The sequence below is a fragment of the Salvelinus alpinus genome, chromosome 1 (assembly GCF_045679555.1).
Source record: "Salvelinus alpinus chromosome 1, SLU_Salpinus.1, whole genome shotgun sequence".
In the NCBI taxonomy this organism is placed as follows: domain Eukaryota; kingdom Metazoa; phylum Chordata; class Actinopteri; order Salmoniformes; family Salmonidae; genus Salvelinus; species Salvelinus alpinus.
Genome location: NC_092086.1, coordinates 47,027,496 through 47,043,213, shown reverse-complemented (window position 1 = coordinate 47,043,213; position 15,718 = coordinate 47,027,496). Strand labels below are relative to the sequence as shown.

At 39.7% G+C, this 15,718-nt stretch overlaps 1 protein-coding gene across 1 annotated transcript; it reads right to left on the bottom strand.

Moving 5' to 3' along the window:
* Positions 1-12,208: 12,208 nt before the first annotated feature.
* LOC139578139 (phospholipase A2-like) lies at positions 12,209-15,249 on the bottom strand. Its single transcript, XM_071405393.1, has 4 exons — positions 15,150-15,249; positions 13,602-13,770; positions 12,884-12,990; positions 12,209-12,386 (listed from the first exon to the last, which is right to left on the bottom strand). Exons 1-4 carry the CDS (start codon positions 15,184-15,186, stop codon positions 12,238-12,240), a joined length of 462 nt encoding a protein of 153 aa, XP_071261494.1. The 5' UTR covers positions 15,187-15,249; the 3' UTR covers positions 12,209-12,237.
* Positions 15,250-15,718: the final 469 nt, after the last annotated feature.

Sequence of the window (15,718 nt, the reverse complement as noted above, 5' to 3'; positions counted from 1 at the left end):
CACAGACAGCTGATTTGTTGTGCACTGAAGTCCAGCGAAGGGAAAGGGTGAGAGGAGAGCGCATAGATGAGAGAAGGAATTTTTGTGATCATGCTGTTTGAATGTGGCTGCTATGAAAGTGAACTGTGTTTGCGTGTGATCAGGGGTGTATTCATTATGTCGAAAAACGTTTCTTAAACTGAAGCAAACGGAACCAAACAGGGATAAACATACCTGAATGTGTCCAATAGAAACTCTTGTTCGCAACTGTTGGACTAATGATTACACCCTAGATCACCTAGATGCAGGCAAGAGGGTGCAATGTGTCACTGCCTGTCACCTTGATTACTAATATTTTTCTCTCGACCTGTGCACATATGTTGTAAACTTTCATTCACAGGCTAGGTTTTAGCAACCTCATGATGGGTATAGGGAACATTAGAGTATCATGTATTAGCCAATTTGAAAAATGTCATATGTAAACAGCTTTTCAAGATGGTGAAACCTTGTTGTGTTCACTTTTATGAGAAACAGCAGAGCCTGCCAAACAGCTACAGTAATATTCAAAATATTGAAGCACATGAGAAATGTTTTCCAGTTCAGCCTGTCTTTGGTCATGTGACAATAGGTGTTGTGATGCAACACCACATATCCCACAAAGGGCTGCTCCGCTCCAAGAAATGAACTCCTTGGCAGTCAGAGGCTTTTTTCTTGGCATGGCCTGTGAGGTGGGAAATGGTAAAACAGGAGGCCCACACAGCAGCAGCCCTCTCTCAAAAAATCCAGTAGATTTTAACTACTGTGGTTCCTCATACTTGCTCGTGTCTTGTTAAAATATCTTACGAACCAGTGCCACCTTGAATTACAGGTAAGAAAAATCTTATAGCTAATACTGTTATTTGACATATTGTGTGTAATATGAATATACATATTGTGTAATGTAATGGAGAAATTGGAGGAGTAGAGTAAACTCAGCATTTGGGTTGCAAGGCAAAAGAATAGAGGAGTTAAATTATGTAAATGACGCACCACATTATGTCCTCTTAGTCAAATGAAAGTGAGGAGCTTTTGAAAGGAAGTTAACAGGCCAACATGAAAATGAGGAATTAAAAGCACCCTCTCTCCTCCTGCCTTGCCATGTGACGACCACAGCATATGACTTCCATAACTTCATCGCTCATTACCCAGTGAAGGGCTGGACACAATTGAGTGAGTGTTGTTTGGGCCATGCCCTAGATTCTTGTTTCTCCCAGTCCTCAGCTCTATCTGGCCACTGTGCAGAAGCATCCACTCCCATTTCAGGCCAACTCACCACTGGCCACACTGTCTGCAGGCTGCAAGGGGCTTTACATGATGACCCATACCGGGAAACAAATACATTTTAATATATTTAAAATGTATGTATTTCTAATGCATATAGATACATTTGCATATTTGCTCAAATACATGTAATGCCTGACAATATGCCAAAGTGGTTCCTAATTCGGCTTCTTAAATTACTCTTTACATAATGATCAATGGAGATAATATTTTGGGGCCTCCAAGCCAAAACGTTGGCAGTCATATCATTTAAATTGTGATGGTGAGTAAAAAGAAACGTAGGACTTCACCGAATTTTAACATTCTTTCATAAGAGCACATGTTCAACTTCATAAAAAACATATTTTCTTATCTCCCACCAAAAAATATATAGTAAGTGCCTCTCTTCAGCTTAATTAAATAATTTAAAAATCGAGTTGTTTTTGTGTCGTTTTTTAAAAAGTTTTTAGTGATTTAAACAAAACAAAATACATTTTACAACGCTCCACAATATGTCAAAATGTAGATCTATGTCTTGTGCTTCCAATGAATTATTATACAGCTCTGCAGTGGTTGGTTAGCGGTGTTATGGTGCGTTCGTAGCCAAGTGGGAAGTGGGAATTTACCACATCTGGGAAAAATCCACTTGAACAGCCCTTCAACTGGTAATTACCAATGATGTACAGTGGGGAGAACAAGTATTTGATACACTGCCGATTTTGCAGGTTTTCCTACTTACAAAGCATGTAGAGGTCTGTAATTTTTATCATAGGTACACTTCAACTATGAGAGACGGAATCTAAAACAAAAATCCAGAAAATCACATTGTATGATTTTTAAATAATTAATTTGCATTTAATTGCATGACATAAGTATTTGATCACCTACCAACCAGTAAGAATTCCGGCTCTCACAGACCTGTTAGTTTTTCTTTAAGAAGCCCTCCTGTTCTCCACTCATTACCTGTATTAACTGCACCTGTTTGAACTCGTTACCTGTATAAAAGACACCTGTCCACACACAATCAAACAGATTCCAACCTCTCCACAATGGCCAAGACCAGAGAGCTGTGTAAGGACATCAGGGATAAAATTGTAGACCTGCACAAGGCTGGGATGGGCTACAGGACAATAGGCAAGCAGCTTGGTGAGAAGGAAACAACTGTTGGCGCAATTATTAGAAAATGGAAGAAGTTCAAGATGACGGTCAATCACCCTCGGTCTGGGGCTCCATGCAAGATTTCACCTCGTGGGGCATCAATGATCATGAGGAAGGTGAGGCATCAGCCCAGAACTACACGGCAGGACCTGGTCAATGACCTGAAGAGAGCTGGGACCACAGTCTCAAAGAAAACCATTAGTAACACACTACGCCGTCATGGATTAAAATCCTGCAGCGCACGCAAGGTCCCCCTGCTTAAGCCAGTGCATGTCCAGGCCTGTCTGAAGTTTGCCAATGACCATCTGGATGATCCAGAGGAGGAATGGGAGAAGGTCATGTGGTCTGATGAGACAAAAATAGAGCTTTTTGGTCTAACTCCACTCGCCGTGTTTGGAGGAAGAAGAAGTATGAGTACAACCCCAAGAACACCATCCCAACCGTGAAGCATGGAGGTGGAAACATCATTCTTTGGGGATGCTTTTCTGCAAAGGGGACAGGACGACTGCACCGTATTGAGGGGAGGATGGATGGGGCCATGTATCGCGAGATCTTGGCCAACAACCTCCTTCCCTCAGTAAGAGCATTGAAGATGGGTCGTGGCTGGGTCTTCCAGCATGACAACGACACGAAGCACACAGCCATGGCAACTAAGGAGTGGCTCCGTAAGAAGCATCTCAAGGTCCTGGAGTGGCCTAGCCAGTCTCCAGACCTGAACCCAATAGAAAATCTTTGGAGGGAGCTGAAAGTCCGTATTGCCCAGCGACAGCCCCGAAACCTGAAGGATCTGGAGAAGATCTGTAGGGAGGAGTGGGCCAAAATCCCTGCTGCAGTGTGTGCAAACCTAGTCAAGAACTACAGGAAATGTATGATCTCTGTAATTGCAAACAAAGGTTTCTGTACCAAATATTAAGTTCTGCTTTTCTGATGTATCAAATACTTATGTCATGCAATAAAATGCAAATTAATTACTTAAAAATCATACAATGTGATTTTCTGGATTTTTGTTTTAGATTCCGTCTCTCATAGTTGAAGTGTACCTATGATAAAAATTACAGACCTCTACATGCTTTGTAAGTAGGAAAACCTGCAAAATCGGCAGTGTATCAAATACTTGTTCTCCCCACTGTATATAAACCCTGGATTGTTGAAGCTATGTATTGGCCATTGAGAGGCTTTGAAGCCACCAGTCGGCCATATTGGCTTGTCGGAGCAGTCCTCCATATTAATTAATGTAATTCTATAGTATTTCGGACAAAATAACATGTATTTAAGTATTTTTGATGTTGTCGTGGGGACAGTAACATTAGTCATCTGTAAATTATACTTTAAGGAAAATGTTTTTATATATTTGTATTTTTTATTTGTATGTTTAGCTCACATAGTACACTGTAAAACTATGCATCAAGTTGTCTGTAATATAATAAATGCGGCAAACCTGAATGTAGACATTAATACATGCATTTCTATAGTTTCTTAAATATTTTCTACAATGGTGGGGGAGCTGCAAAATCGAGACACACTGGCTTCAACACAGCTCCCTCTATCAGTCACCTAGTGTATACAGTGCCTTCAAAAAGTATTCACACCCCTTGACTTTTTCCACATTTTGTTGTGTAACAAAGTGGGATAAAAATGTATTTAATTGGCATTTTGTGTCACTGATATACACAAAATACTTTTTTTAAATGAAAAATAAAATATGAATATGTCTTGATTAGATAAGTATTCAACCCCCTGAGACAACACATTTTAGAATCACATTTGGCAGTGAATACAGCTGTGAGTCTTTCTGGGTAAGTCTCTAAGAGCTTTCCACACCAGGATTGTGCAACATTTGCCCGTTATTGTTTTCTAAATACTTCACACGCTGTCAAATTGGTTTTTGAGCATTGCTAAACAACCATTTGCAAGTCTTGCCATAGATGTTCAAGCAGATTTAAGTCAAACCTGTAACTCAGAACATTCACTATCTTGGTAAGCAACTCCAGTGTATATTTGGCCTTATGTTTTAGGTTATTGTCCTGCTGAAAGGTGAATTAATCTCCCAGTGTCTGGTGGAAAGCAGACTGAAGCAGGTTTTCCTCTATGATTTTGCCAGTGCTTAGCTCCATTCAGTAAATGTTTTATCCTGAAAAATTCCTCAGTAATTAACCATTACAAGCATACCCATAACATGATGCAGTCACCACTATGCTTGAAAATATGGAGAGTGGTACTCTGTAATGTGTTGTATTGGATTTGCCCAAACGAGAACACTGTATTTGGGACACAAAGTTGGTTTTCCAGTATTACCTTAGTGCCTTGTTGCAAACAGGATGCATGTTTTGGGATATTTTTTGTTTTTGTACAGGCTTCCTTCTTTTCACTCTTTCAATTAGGTTATTATTGTGGAGTAACTACAATGCTTTTGATCCATCCTCAGTTTTCTCCTATCACAGCCATTAAACTCTGTAACTGTTTTAAAGTCACCATTGGCCTCATGGTGAAATCCCTGAGCAGTTTCCTTCCTCTCCGGTAACCTTAGTTAGGAAGGACGCCTGTACCTTTGTATAGTGACTGGGTGTACTGATACACCCACCAAAGTGTAATTAATAACTTCCCCCACGCTCAAAGGGATATTCAATATATTCAATAGGTGCCCTTCTTTGCGAGGCATTTGAAAACGTCAATGGGGTTTGTGGTTGAATCTGTGTTTGAAATTCATTGCTCGACTGAGGGATCTTACAGATGATTGTATGTGTCGGTACAGAGATGAGGTAGTCCTTCAAAAATCATATTAAACACTCTTATTGTACACAGAGTGAGTCCATGCAACTTAGTATATGACTTGTTGAGCACATTTTCACTCCTGAGCTTATTTAGGCTTGCCATAACAAAGGAATTGAATACTTATTGACTGAATACATTTCAGCTCTTCAGCTTTAATTCATTTGTAAAAATTCCGATAAAACATAATTCCACATTATGGAGTACTGTGTGTTGGCCAATGACAAAATAAAACTACATTTAATTGATTTTAACAACAGGCACTTTCTGAAGGCACTGAATATAAATTATTGATAATTACTAGTTAAATCAACCATGAGTCCCCATTGTCACAGGGGAATGGAAGCTTGTTTTGTGCAACAGGGAGGTCCAATTGAATGCAAAAAATCACAAAAATTGTTAAATTGTTAAAACATTTCTAGCCCGTCTAGTTATGGGTAGAGCAGGGTTGACGTGTTATGCTCGACCCGCTCAGTTTTTCACGATAAAAAAACATAAAATGGCCAAAAAGAGTAGAACCAGTCCACCTGCTTTTACACTATGATTTGACTTTTGACTTGTGAAATAAATATTTTAAAAATAAATAGTTTCACCATATTATGTATGTAGTTCTGTCCTTGAGCTGATAGCCTCAGACAACAACATTGATGTATACGCTGATTCGGTGAGAGAGTTTATTAGCAAGTGCATCGGTGATGTTGTACCCACGGTGACTATTAAAACCTTCCCAACCTAACCCATCTGGACAAGAGGAATACCTATGTAAGAATGCTGTTCATCGATTACAGCTCAGCATTGAACACCATAGTACCCTCCAAACTCGTCATTAAGCTCGAGACCCTGTGTCTCGACCCCACCCTGTGTAACTGGATCCTGGACTTTCTGACGGGCCGCCCCCAGGTGGTGAAGGTAGGAAACAACATCTCCACCTCGCTGATCCTCAACACTGGGGCCCCACAAGGGTGCGTTCGCAGCCCTCTCCTGTACTCCCTGTTCACCCATGACTGCGTGGCCATGCACGCCTCCAACTCAATCATCAAGTTTGCAGACGACACAACAGTGGTAGGTTTGACTACCAACAACGACGAGACGGCCTACAGGGAGGAGGTGAGGGCACTCGGAGTGTGGTGTCAGGAAAATAACCTCACACTCAATGTCAACTAAACAAAGGAGATGATCGTGGACTTCAGGAAACAGCAGAGGGAGCACCCCCCATCCATATCGACGGGACAGTAGTGGAGAAGGTGGAAAGTTTTAAGTTTCTCGGCGTACACATCACGGACAAACTGAAATGGTCCACCCACACAGACAGCATGGTGAAGAAGGCGCAACAGCGCCTCTTCAACCTCAGGAGGCTGAAGAAATGTGGCTTGTCATTCACAAACTTTTACAGATGCACAATCGAGAGCATCTTGTCGGGCTGTATCTCCGCCTGATACTGCTCTGCCCACAACCATAAGGCTCTCCAGAGGGAAGTGAGGTCTGCACAACGCATCACCGGGGGCAAACTACCTGCCCTCCAGGACACATACACCGCCCTATGTCACAGGAAGGCCAAAAAGATCATCAAGGACAACAACCACCCGAGCCACTGCCTGTTCACCCCGCTATCATCCAGAAGGCGCGGTCAACAGGTGCATCAAAGTTGGGACCGAGAGACTGAAAAACAGCTTCTATCAAGGCCATCAGACTGTTAAAACAGCCATCACTAACATTGAGTGGCTGCTGCCAACATACTGACTCAAATCTCTAGCCACTTTAATAATAAAAAATGGGATGTAATAAATGTATCACTAGTCACTTTAAACAATGCCACTTTATATAATGTTTACATACCCTACATTACTCATCTCATATGTATATACTGTACTCTATACCATCTACTGCATCTTGCCTATGCCGCACGGCCATCACTCATCCATATATTTATATGTACATATTCTTATTCCTTCCTTTACACTTGTGTGTATAAGGTAGTTGTTGTGAAATTGTTAGATTACTTGTTAGATATTACTGCACGGTCGGAACTAAAAGCACAAGCATTTCGCTACGCTCACATTAACATCTGCTAACCATGTGTATGTGACCAACAACATTTGATTAGTCTATTACTGTTCTGTATTATGTCATGTTTATGTATTTTCTGGGGTTGGTGGGTTAAAATGTTACTAGATGTCACAGAGGGTGCACAGGGGAATATTTGTCAAAATGCTGAATATTTGCACTTTAGCAAGTCTTAATTCATATTGAAAATCTGATTTATTGAATTCTCCATGTGACCAATATTAAAGGGCACTTCATTTCATATACCAGCCTTTTAAAATGCAATATTGCTGCATCATTTCAACTTAACATATGAAATGCATTTAAAAGTCACTCATTTCCTCGAACGACCCAGTACACGTTAAGTTCTGCCAGTTGGAAGTTGGTTGCAATGCACTCGTCAATATTTTTTACAACGGTGGGGGACTGCCTATATGGAGACACGGTGGCCCCTATTAGTCATCTAGTGTATCTATAAATCATTGGTAATTACTAGTTAAATCCGCCATGACAGGGGGAATGGAAGCTTGTTGTGTGCAACAGGGAGGTCCAATTGAATGCAAAAGCTACCCAATACATGTTAAGTTGGATGTTGGTTGCAATGCTATCGTTAAGTTTGTTTGTTTATTTGTCACACACGGTCACTACATGATCAATAATGTATCATGTGTGTAGTCATTTATGTTGTCATTTAAATGTTTCTTAGTGCTTTTGGTATGCTTTTGGTATGTGTCAAGTACAATAATTGGCGACAGCCTATTAAAAGACTTGGAGGCTTCGCTTTTTGGGAGTGTAGTCTTCCATGAGACGGTTTGTCATGCCAGTTAATGTGTTAAGTTGCGTTCTGTAAAGGTTAAGCTGCTGTGGAGTCGCAAGATGGTGGGTACACCTGAATGGTTGTCAGACTTGGGGATGGAGTCAGGGGAACCCATTGAGGTGGGTAGGGAAAAAAGGAATGATATGGAACATATTACGAGTAAATATAGAGTGCTGGAGAAGGAAATTGAACATGACGAGACTGAGGATGAATTAACTGTGGTGGCAGGTGTCGGGAAGACCGCCAAGTTTGAGCCTCGTCAGATGAGGATAAATACTTTTTTTGCTAAGTGGAAGTGAGAGTTTTGAAGAGAATGTGTCCTTGCCTTCTGGCTGATCCATATGTGTTGTTGGGTTGAGTGGAGAAGAGGTTGGAGAATGTTGGGTCGGTGAAAGTGACTCGAAGTGGAATTATGTTGATTTTTTGCATTTCTGCCATCCAGAAGGACAAGAACTGTGACTTGCTTTCCTCTCTGGTGGATGGCGCTGTTGAAAGGAGTGATAACTGGAGTGGCGTTAAGTGTTGAGGAGGGCCAACTGAAGTTGAAGATTCCCGGTGTCTGTGACGCCCTCCTTTTGGTGCGATGCAGACCCGGCGGAGAGTGTGGTGAAAGAGAGAAGACACTCTCTGTACTACTGAGTTTTGATGCAGAGTTTTTACCAGATAAAGTCAAGTTATGGTCATGTGGCAGCTGTGAGTATGAGGGAGATTCCTAGATGTGAGAAGTGTGCAGGAGTAATGTTTAGTGTCTGCAAAAGAGTTACAAGGTGTTTTGAATGATAGGGTCCTGTCCTTCTAGGCTGCTGGCTTGGTGTAGGATCAGATAGGGCCAAAGTAGTGGAATAGTGATGAGGTTTTAATGGGTGTAGGGTTAGTTGACAGGGCAATTTTTTCACAATGTGTAATGAATTTATACTACAGATTAGTAGGCTTATTTAGAGCCGATACGGTTGGTGGCAGCATGCACCTATAACATTTGTTTGCTGACCGCCATAATACCAAAGAAGAAGAACGGTTAAGCTTGTACAGTGCTAGTTCTACAGTCTTAATGACACTGACAAAAGTGCATGTGATACTAAAGAGCCTACTAAAGTTTCATTGTTAAGACACTCACCATTTTGTTACAATATGATTTGGCAATTTTTTTATATTTGCCATAGATTTTAATTTAAGAATGTATTTCTTACAAATACATTTAAATGCATGTTGGAATATATTTTACAAAACATTTCCAAATACATAAATAAATACATTAAGTACATCAATAAATACACTCTTTAATGTATTTCAGAATGTATTTTGAAATATATTAAATACATTTTCTGATGCATTTAACATATATTGTGAAGCAAATGTTTATATATACAATATATTTATACATTCCGTATTATATGTTGGAATGTATTTAAAAGTTATGAAATATTTTGGGGGGCCAATTTCAAATATTTCACATACATCCCACAAAATGTAGCTACAAAATATATTTTAAATGTTCTTTTTTTCCGTATGGGGAGTGTCCAGTGTGAGCTAGAAAATGGGACACGGAGACTTAGCTACTTCACTGTGCTCTGTGAAAAGTGGATGCACTTACTGAAGTAATCAGATTACACTAATATGGTTGTTTACATTAGTTCACATGATGAAGACTGCTGTACTTCTGAGTTTACTGGTCAGTAGTGTCATACAGTATATAGCAACAGAGATCATCGTCGGGCCATATAAGTGGGAAGGAATTTATGTGCAATATAGTTTGGGTTCAAAATAGGAGTCAGACATAATAATTATCTCTTGACCCTACTGCTCACACTTATTGGAAAACTATTTGAATTCATTTTGGGTCCTTGTGCATTACATGAGGTACAACAGTAGACACAATGTTCAGCCAAACTAAAGTACAACTATTTATTTCTTATCAATTGAATTGAAATATGATTCAGACACAATAAACATCTGTGTTGTCTTGTCCCTTCTCCATCTGGTCTCAGGTCTAGTTAACTATGTGTATGACACCACCTACTGGTGCTGAGTACTCGCTGACACTACCTACAGCAGATTACGAAACAAGGAAATCATTCAGCTGGGGGAACATCCTCCACCACCACACCATTAACACACAAACGGATTTACTTCCTAACCTTATGTCCTCAAACTCAGGTCTGGAAACTGAGGCCATCTCTGTAAGGAACTCACTGTTGAGCCATGTGGGAGTGACGTGGGAAAAAGCATCATACCAATGACTGTATTGAAGGAGGTCAAGCAGCCTGTGTTTCCTTTTGCCCAGAGGGGGAGCCAGATTCCTTTCATGAGCATCTGTGGAGCTACTTCTGCACTGCCGAAGGAGAATGCCCAACATTCCCAGAATACGAACACATACCGCTGTAGATTAGACTAAAGCAGGACTTCTATACAGACTACTTATAGTCATAGCATCTGTGTGATATATCCAGCTTATTACAGGAGTTTGGGTTTCTAATGAATTGTATCTCTTTAAGGCTATTGTTGTCTTAATAATTTCAAAGAGCCATGCCCAAAAACAGAAATACCAAAACATTCCAAACTTCTCAATCATTTGAAGTTAGGAATTCATTTCTGATGCAGCGTCGCAGGACAAAACATGCCCAAATAAAGTATAAAACAGACTTCAGTTGCCTCAAATTTGACATTCCCTATGCTGGTCATATGTCACCTGCCACAAACGTAGACAAAACATTGATCTACCTCGGAGCAGACCTGGGTTCAATACATGCACATTTCTGTGTATTTGAGTATTTTCAAATGATTTTGCCAAATCAGCTACTTTAATTTTAAGTATTTGAAAGTATTTTTGAATAATCATATAAATAGCCATCCTCAGTTATTTCAAATACCCCTAGGACCAAATGGACCTGGGGACAAATGCAAGGAGTATTTTAATATTTGTATTCGAAAATATACAAGTCTGTGTATTTAAGCATTTTCAAATACATGAAATAAAGTGTATTTCCAAGTACATTGCAATATTCATGTCACATATTCATGTCAGGGTGGGATTTGGGGTGGGTATTCTATGTTCTTTCGTTCTATTATTTGTATTTCTATGTTTTGGCCGGGTAGGGTTCTCAATCAGGAACAGCTGTCTATCGTTGTCTCTGATTGAGAACCATACTTAGGTAGCCCTTTTTTCCCACCTGTCTTTGTGGGAAGTTGTCTTTGTTTGTTGGCACTATAGCCTTTAGCTTCACGATTGTTTGGATTGTTTATTGTTTTTGTCGGCGTTTATATAATAAAGGAATATGTCTGCTCACCACGCTGCACCTTGGTCTACTTCTGTTGACGGCCGTGACAATTCAACTACTTGTATTTTCAAAAATATATATAAAGTGTTTTTGTAAGTAATTGAAATACCCTAAATAGTATTTGCACCCAGGTCTGCCTTAGATAGAAATGCATTAGGCTAGATGTAAGTATACAGTATGCTACTAATAGTGTATGAACGTGTTTGCATCGTTGCTGTAAATTGTAACATGAACATGCATCTTAGCTTTGCAGTAAACATTCAACAGTGCCATCTGTTGGTCACGTGCTGTACATGATACTTTACGGCTACTGAGCTCCAGCAATGTAAACATTAAGTTGAAAACGTAAATCAGGTGAAAACCTCAGGATGCTTTTAGAATCCTTTTAAGAGGTGAAATATCATGCTGGGTTGGTTTGAGAGGATTAGAGCAGTGGAAAAGAGACCTCGGCAGAACCTCAGGGAGTATAAGGTAAGGCACAACACACCCAGGTATAAGTACACTATTGTAAGGACTTAGGCTACCTGATCTCACCTTGGCTGCAACATTCCACCCCCTAAGAATAAACCCTGGGATGTTATGTAACCACTACTGAGCTCTCTCTGTTTTGTACACTAGTTTGTTACCTGCGCTTGTCATTTCTGGTCATTATACTCAATTTGGAGAGCCTCATCGTACAGTTTGTTTATCTAATGACATAGTCACACTGTGATAGTGGTTTAAGCATATTTTTCTTTTTTATAAAAATGGAAAAAAGGAGATACCAATACAAAATGCCCTGAAGTATTACTGCTGTTACATGTCATTATAATGTTGTGAAGGAGATCCTTCTGATATTCTATTAACATAAATAGACACACAGCAAATGTAAAAATCAACAAGTGTACATTTATTGAATCAGTAGATATTACATGTTGGCAGTGTACACCCACAGAGAAAGTCTGGCCACATAGCATATTTCCGGATGAAAGGTGCCTTTCTCAAGCATTTGGCTGCCTCCCTGTCACATTTACAAAGAATCTTCTCACATTTGTCCTTGAGATCATCTGGAATGAAAAGAGGGTTAAGTGGGTGAGTAGTTTCCTTAAATGACAGCTGATGTGAAAGGAGTGGTCTGTGGAGGATATGAAGGAAATGTTATAAAATGTTTGATGCTCAAAACAACATCGTAAACATCCTGAACTGTGTTGCTTGTGCTATGTGCTTCTGCGATTAGCAATTATGGTGGGAGCTTAAAATACCTGAAAATGTGGGTGAGAAATGATTCCTTTCGTGCCCATTCCCTCCTAGCACTCCCGTCCCCTATAATGTCTGCAGTGTTTGTAAACTACTCAGATGTTTGTTGATCACACATCTGTTATTTTCCATGCACTGAAAAGACCCATTCATTTTCAACAGCAAAACTATACAAAAATGACAAAGTCATAGCATGTAGTATTTTCTTTCTCTAAATGACCACACCTCTGTAAGGGGAGGGATAGACTTATTCAGCTTGATTTAATCATTATGTCTCATTCATGTGCATAACACTGAGATGGCATACCACATTCTGCAGTCCTGTCTTCACATGTCCATTGATACTTTCTTGTCTTGGTTTGGCAACCAGCAACTTCTGCATCTCCGTAGCAACAGTCATGTTTGTGACAGCACCTTTATGAAGGTGAAAATACACTACTGTAACACTTAAAACAGGGCATTATAAGAACTATTTACTGTCTCAGTGATGCACTACATAAGTAATACATTCCCTTTTTCTAGAAACTATTAACTGAAAAGGCATAGACAGTGTTTTTCCATATTATTGTAGCTTGGACCAACAGCAGCTCTATTTAAAACAAAAGGAAATGAAAGAGGATGGGCCCAACTATTGTTAGTAGGCAGGCCTGTGAGAGATCTGGAGGCTGGAGGTTCTGTAGTTTAACGGTTTTGTTGGAGTTCATGTCTGTGATTACTGGACAGAAGGAAGTTATGGTTAGGATTTTGGGTGTGGGAGCGCTGGTTGTGCATGTCTATTTCCAAATATCCAATTGACAGGAGGGCAAAACCTCAAAAGAAAACCCAAAATGATACACTTTGCAGTTTGAACTGCATCGCATAATGCAGGTTGTTATTGTGGCCTACCAGACTGAAAAGTTAATGGAGGGGTTTTTCATTCAGTGGTACTTTAAATGATCGGAGTTTGTTATGAAATGGCACTATCCCTCCCCAAAAAATATATATATTTATAACATATTTATAACACATCATTACAACTGCCTCACCAGTCTGCTTTATCCCTGGGCCAGCCCTGACCCCCCAGTCCACAGTAGCAACCATACATCATATAAGCCAGGGCTGATCTGCCTGTGCTGCACTTGATGACTCCTGCCAGCTCCAGTAGCCCTCTCTTAGTCCGTGGGGGGCTCTGCAGTGCCATAGAGGCTATTACCACTGCAAAAACAACAACAACAGAAGAAGAACATGAAACTCAGCGCATCACATGTACACCAATCAAATATACACACATCTTGTTCAAAATGTGCACTTACATATACTTGTCTGTATGTAGCAGCCTTGCTTAGTATGTGCCATTTGCTTCATACTATCTCTTTAGTCATATGTCCTGTCATCAAGTGAATATTGAGAAGTGTAGCTCTGTGATTAGTCTCTCATATGAAAATGATTCTGAATGTCTAAGTGTTTAAAGAGTCGGAATGGACATGCTGTATTATTACAAGTCTATTTATGAAGTGACGACCTAATATTGCAATTGCAAGCCTGGAGAAGTCCCTCACATTTTCCAAGAAAGATGCTCTTTGTAATGGGGAATATTTAAGACGAATAAAGTTCATATTCAAGAGTAATAAACGCAATGCTTAGCAAATGTTTAAGTTTTCCCTTTCTGTCAGACACATGATTTCCAGTGTTCTATTTGTGACACTCATTCGGGTACGGGTTGATGGTCACTAGACTTGTCACTGAATGTTATGGATTGTTCTCATATCGTTTGATAGTGATTGACGCCAGCGCTACTGAAGGTACAAGGACTGAGGACACAATGACATTATGAACATCGTGATTCTGTAGCAGCTGGCAAAGTCACTGTCTTTTGTTTTGACTTCGTACAAGCCTCTCAGGATGATGTTTAGAGAACGTTTGATACTGTCTGATTAATATATAAGTACCTTCTCAGAGAAGGCCCGTTTAACGTTTTCTATGCTTCTATGCTGGGGTGTCTCCTTTTTGCAACTTGTATTAAACCAAATGTGTTTATGATTGACTACAATTTCTCTGACACTGATATTTTTAGACAACCATAGCTTTTTGAAAGTAACCCCCTTTCCCACAATACAAAACAACTTCACACTTTTTATGGGACTGCTCTCCTTTTTGTTCAGCTGGAAATTCCCTTTACACTCTTATACTATGGTCTAGTTCTATAACCTCTTTTCCCAGATCAAATTAACATGAATTTGTAATGTGCATATTAGTTGTCAACATACAAGACATGACAATTGACATTGGTACTGATTTGTTCAATCATTAAACATGCATTAAAGTAAAAATTCAACCATAAAATGAGCTCTATATAAATATCACAAGATTATGGAAATAAAAGATTCAACCATTTCAAGATGATACAGTTGCATTGTTGTGTGAAATTAAGGAGTTGAATCATCAGGCTATAACAGATCTAAGTTCCTTTCATGTTAGATCCCTGAAGGCATTCATAACATTGTCCTTTAACATTACTTCACTCCCTCTCAATCCCTCTTAATTATTCCCTGAAAATGTGTTAAAAAGGTAAAGAAATTCAAGCAGCAATTTACCAGAGAACAGTAGAAGTATCCGATAAAGCGCAGGCATGGTGTGCAAGAGGGAGTCTGCATGCACTGCTGCTTATTTACACTCTGGTGGACATAGGCATTCAGTGCAGTGGACATTTTTTTTTTAGAGTCTGGTTTGAATAATCTCCTGAGCATCATTCCCTCCTCCTCCCGGAGAAATCTGCTGTAAACTAATCCTTGAATACTGATCTGAACTTGGTTTGAGTTCCCTCTCTGTTAGAACCACCCCAGAGTCCATTATTTAGTATTACTTAAAGCCAATTGCTCAATGACTTTTGTTCAGATTCTGAAAGACCAAGGACTTTAGTTGACTTTTGTTCAGATTCTGGAAGACCAAGAACTTCAGTTCAGGACTTATGCCATGTAGAATACTAGAAGTGGGTCTAATTGATCAATAAATGAATGGCTGTGGTCATTGTTTTATCATGTCAACAGCCTTATTGCAGGCAATTCCTCACAGAAAACATGTTCATAAAGGCCCAGCAAGTCAACTGTGTCAAAAGGTTGTATATCATGCTATATTTCCATTAATAATTCATATGAATTATATT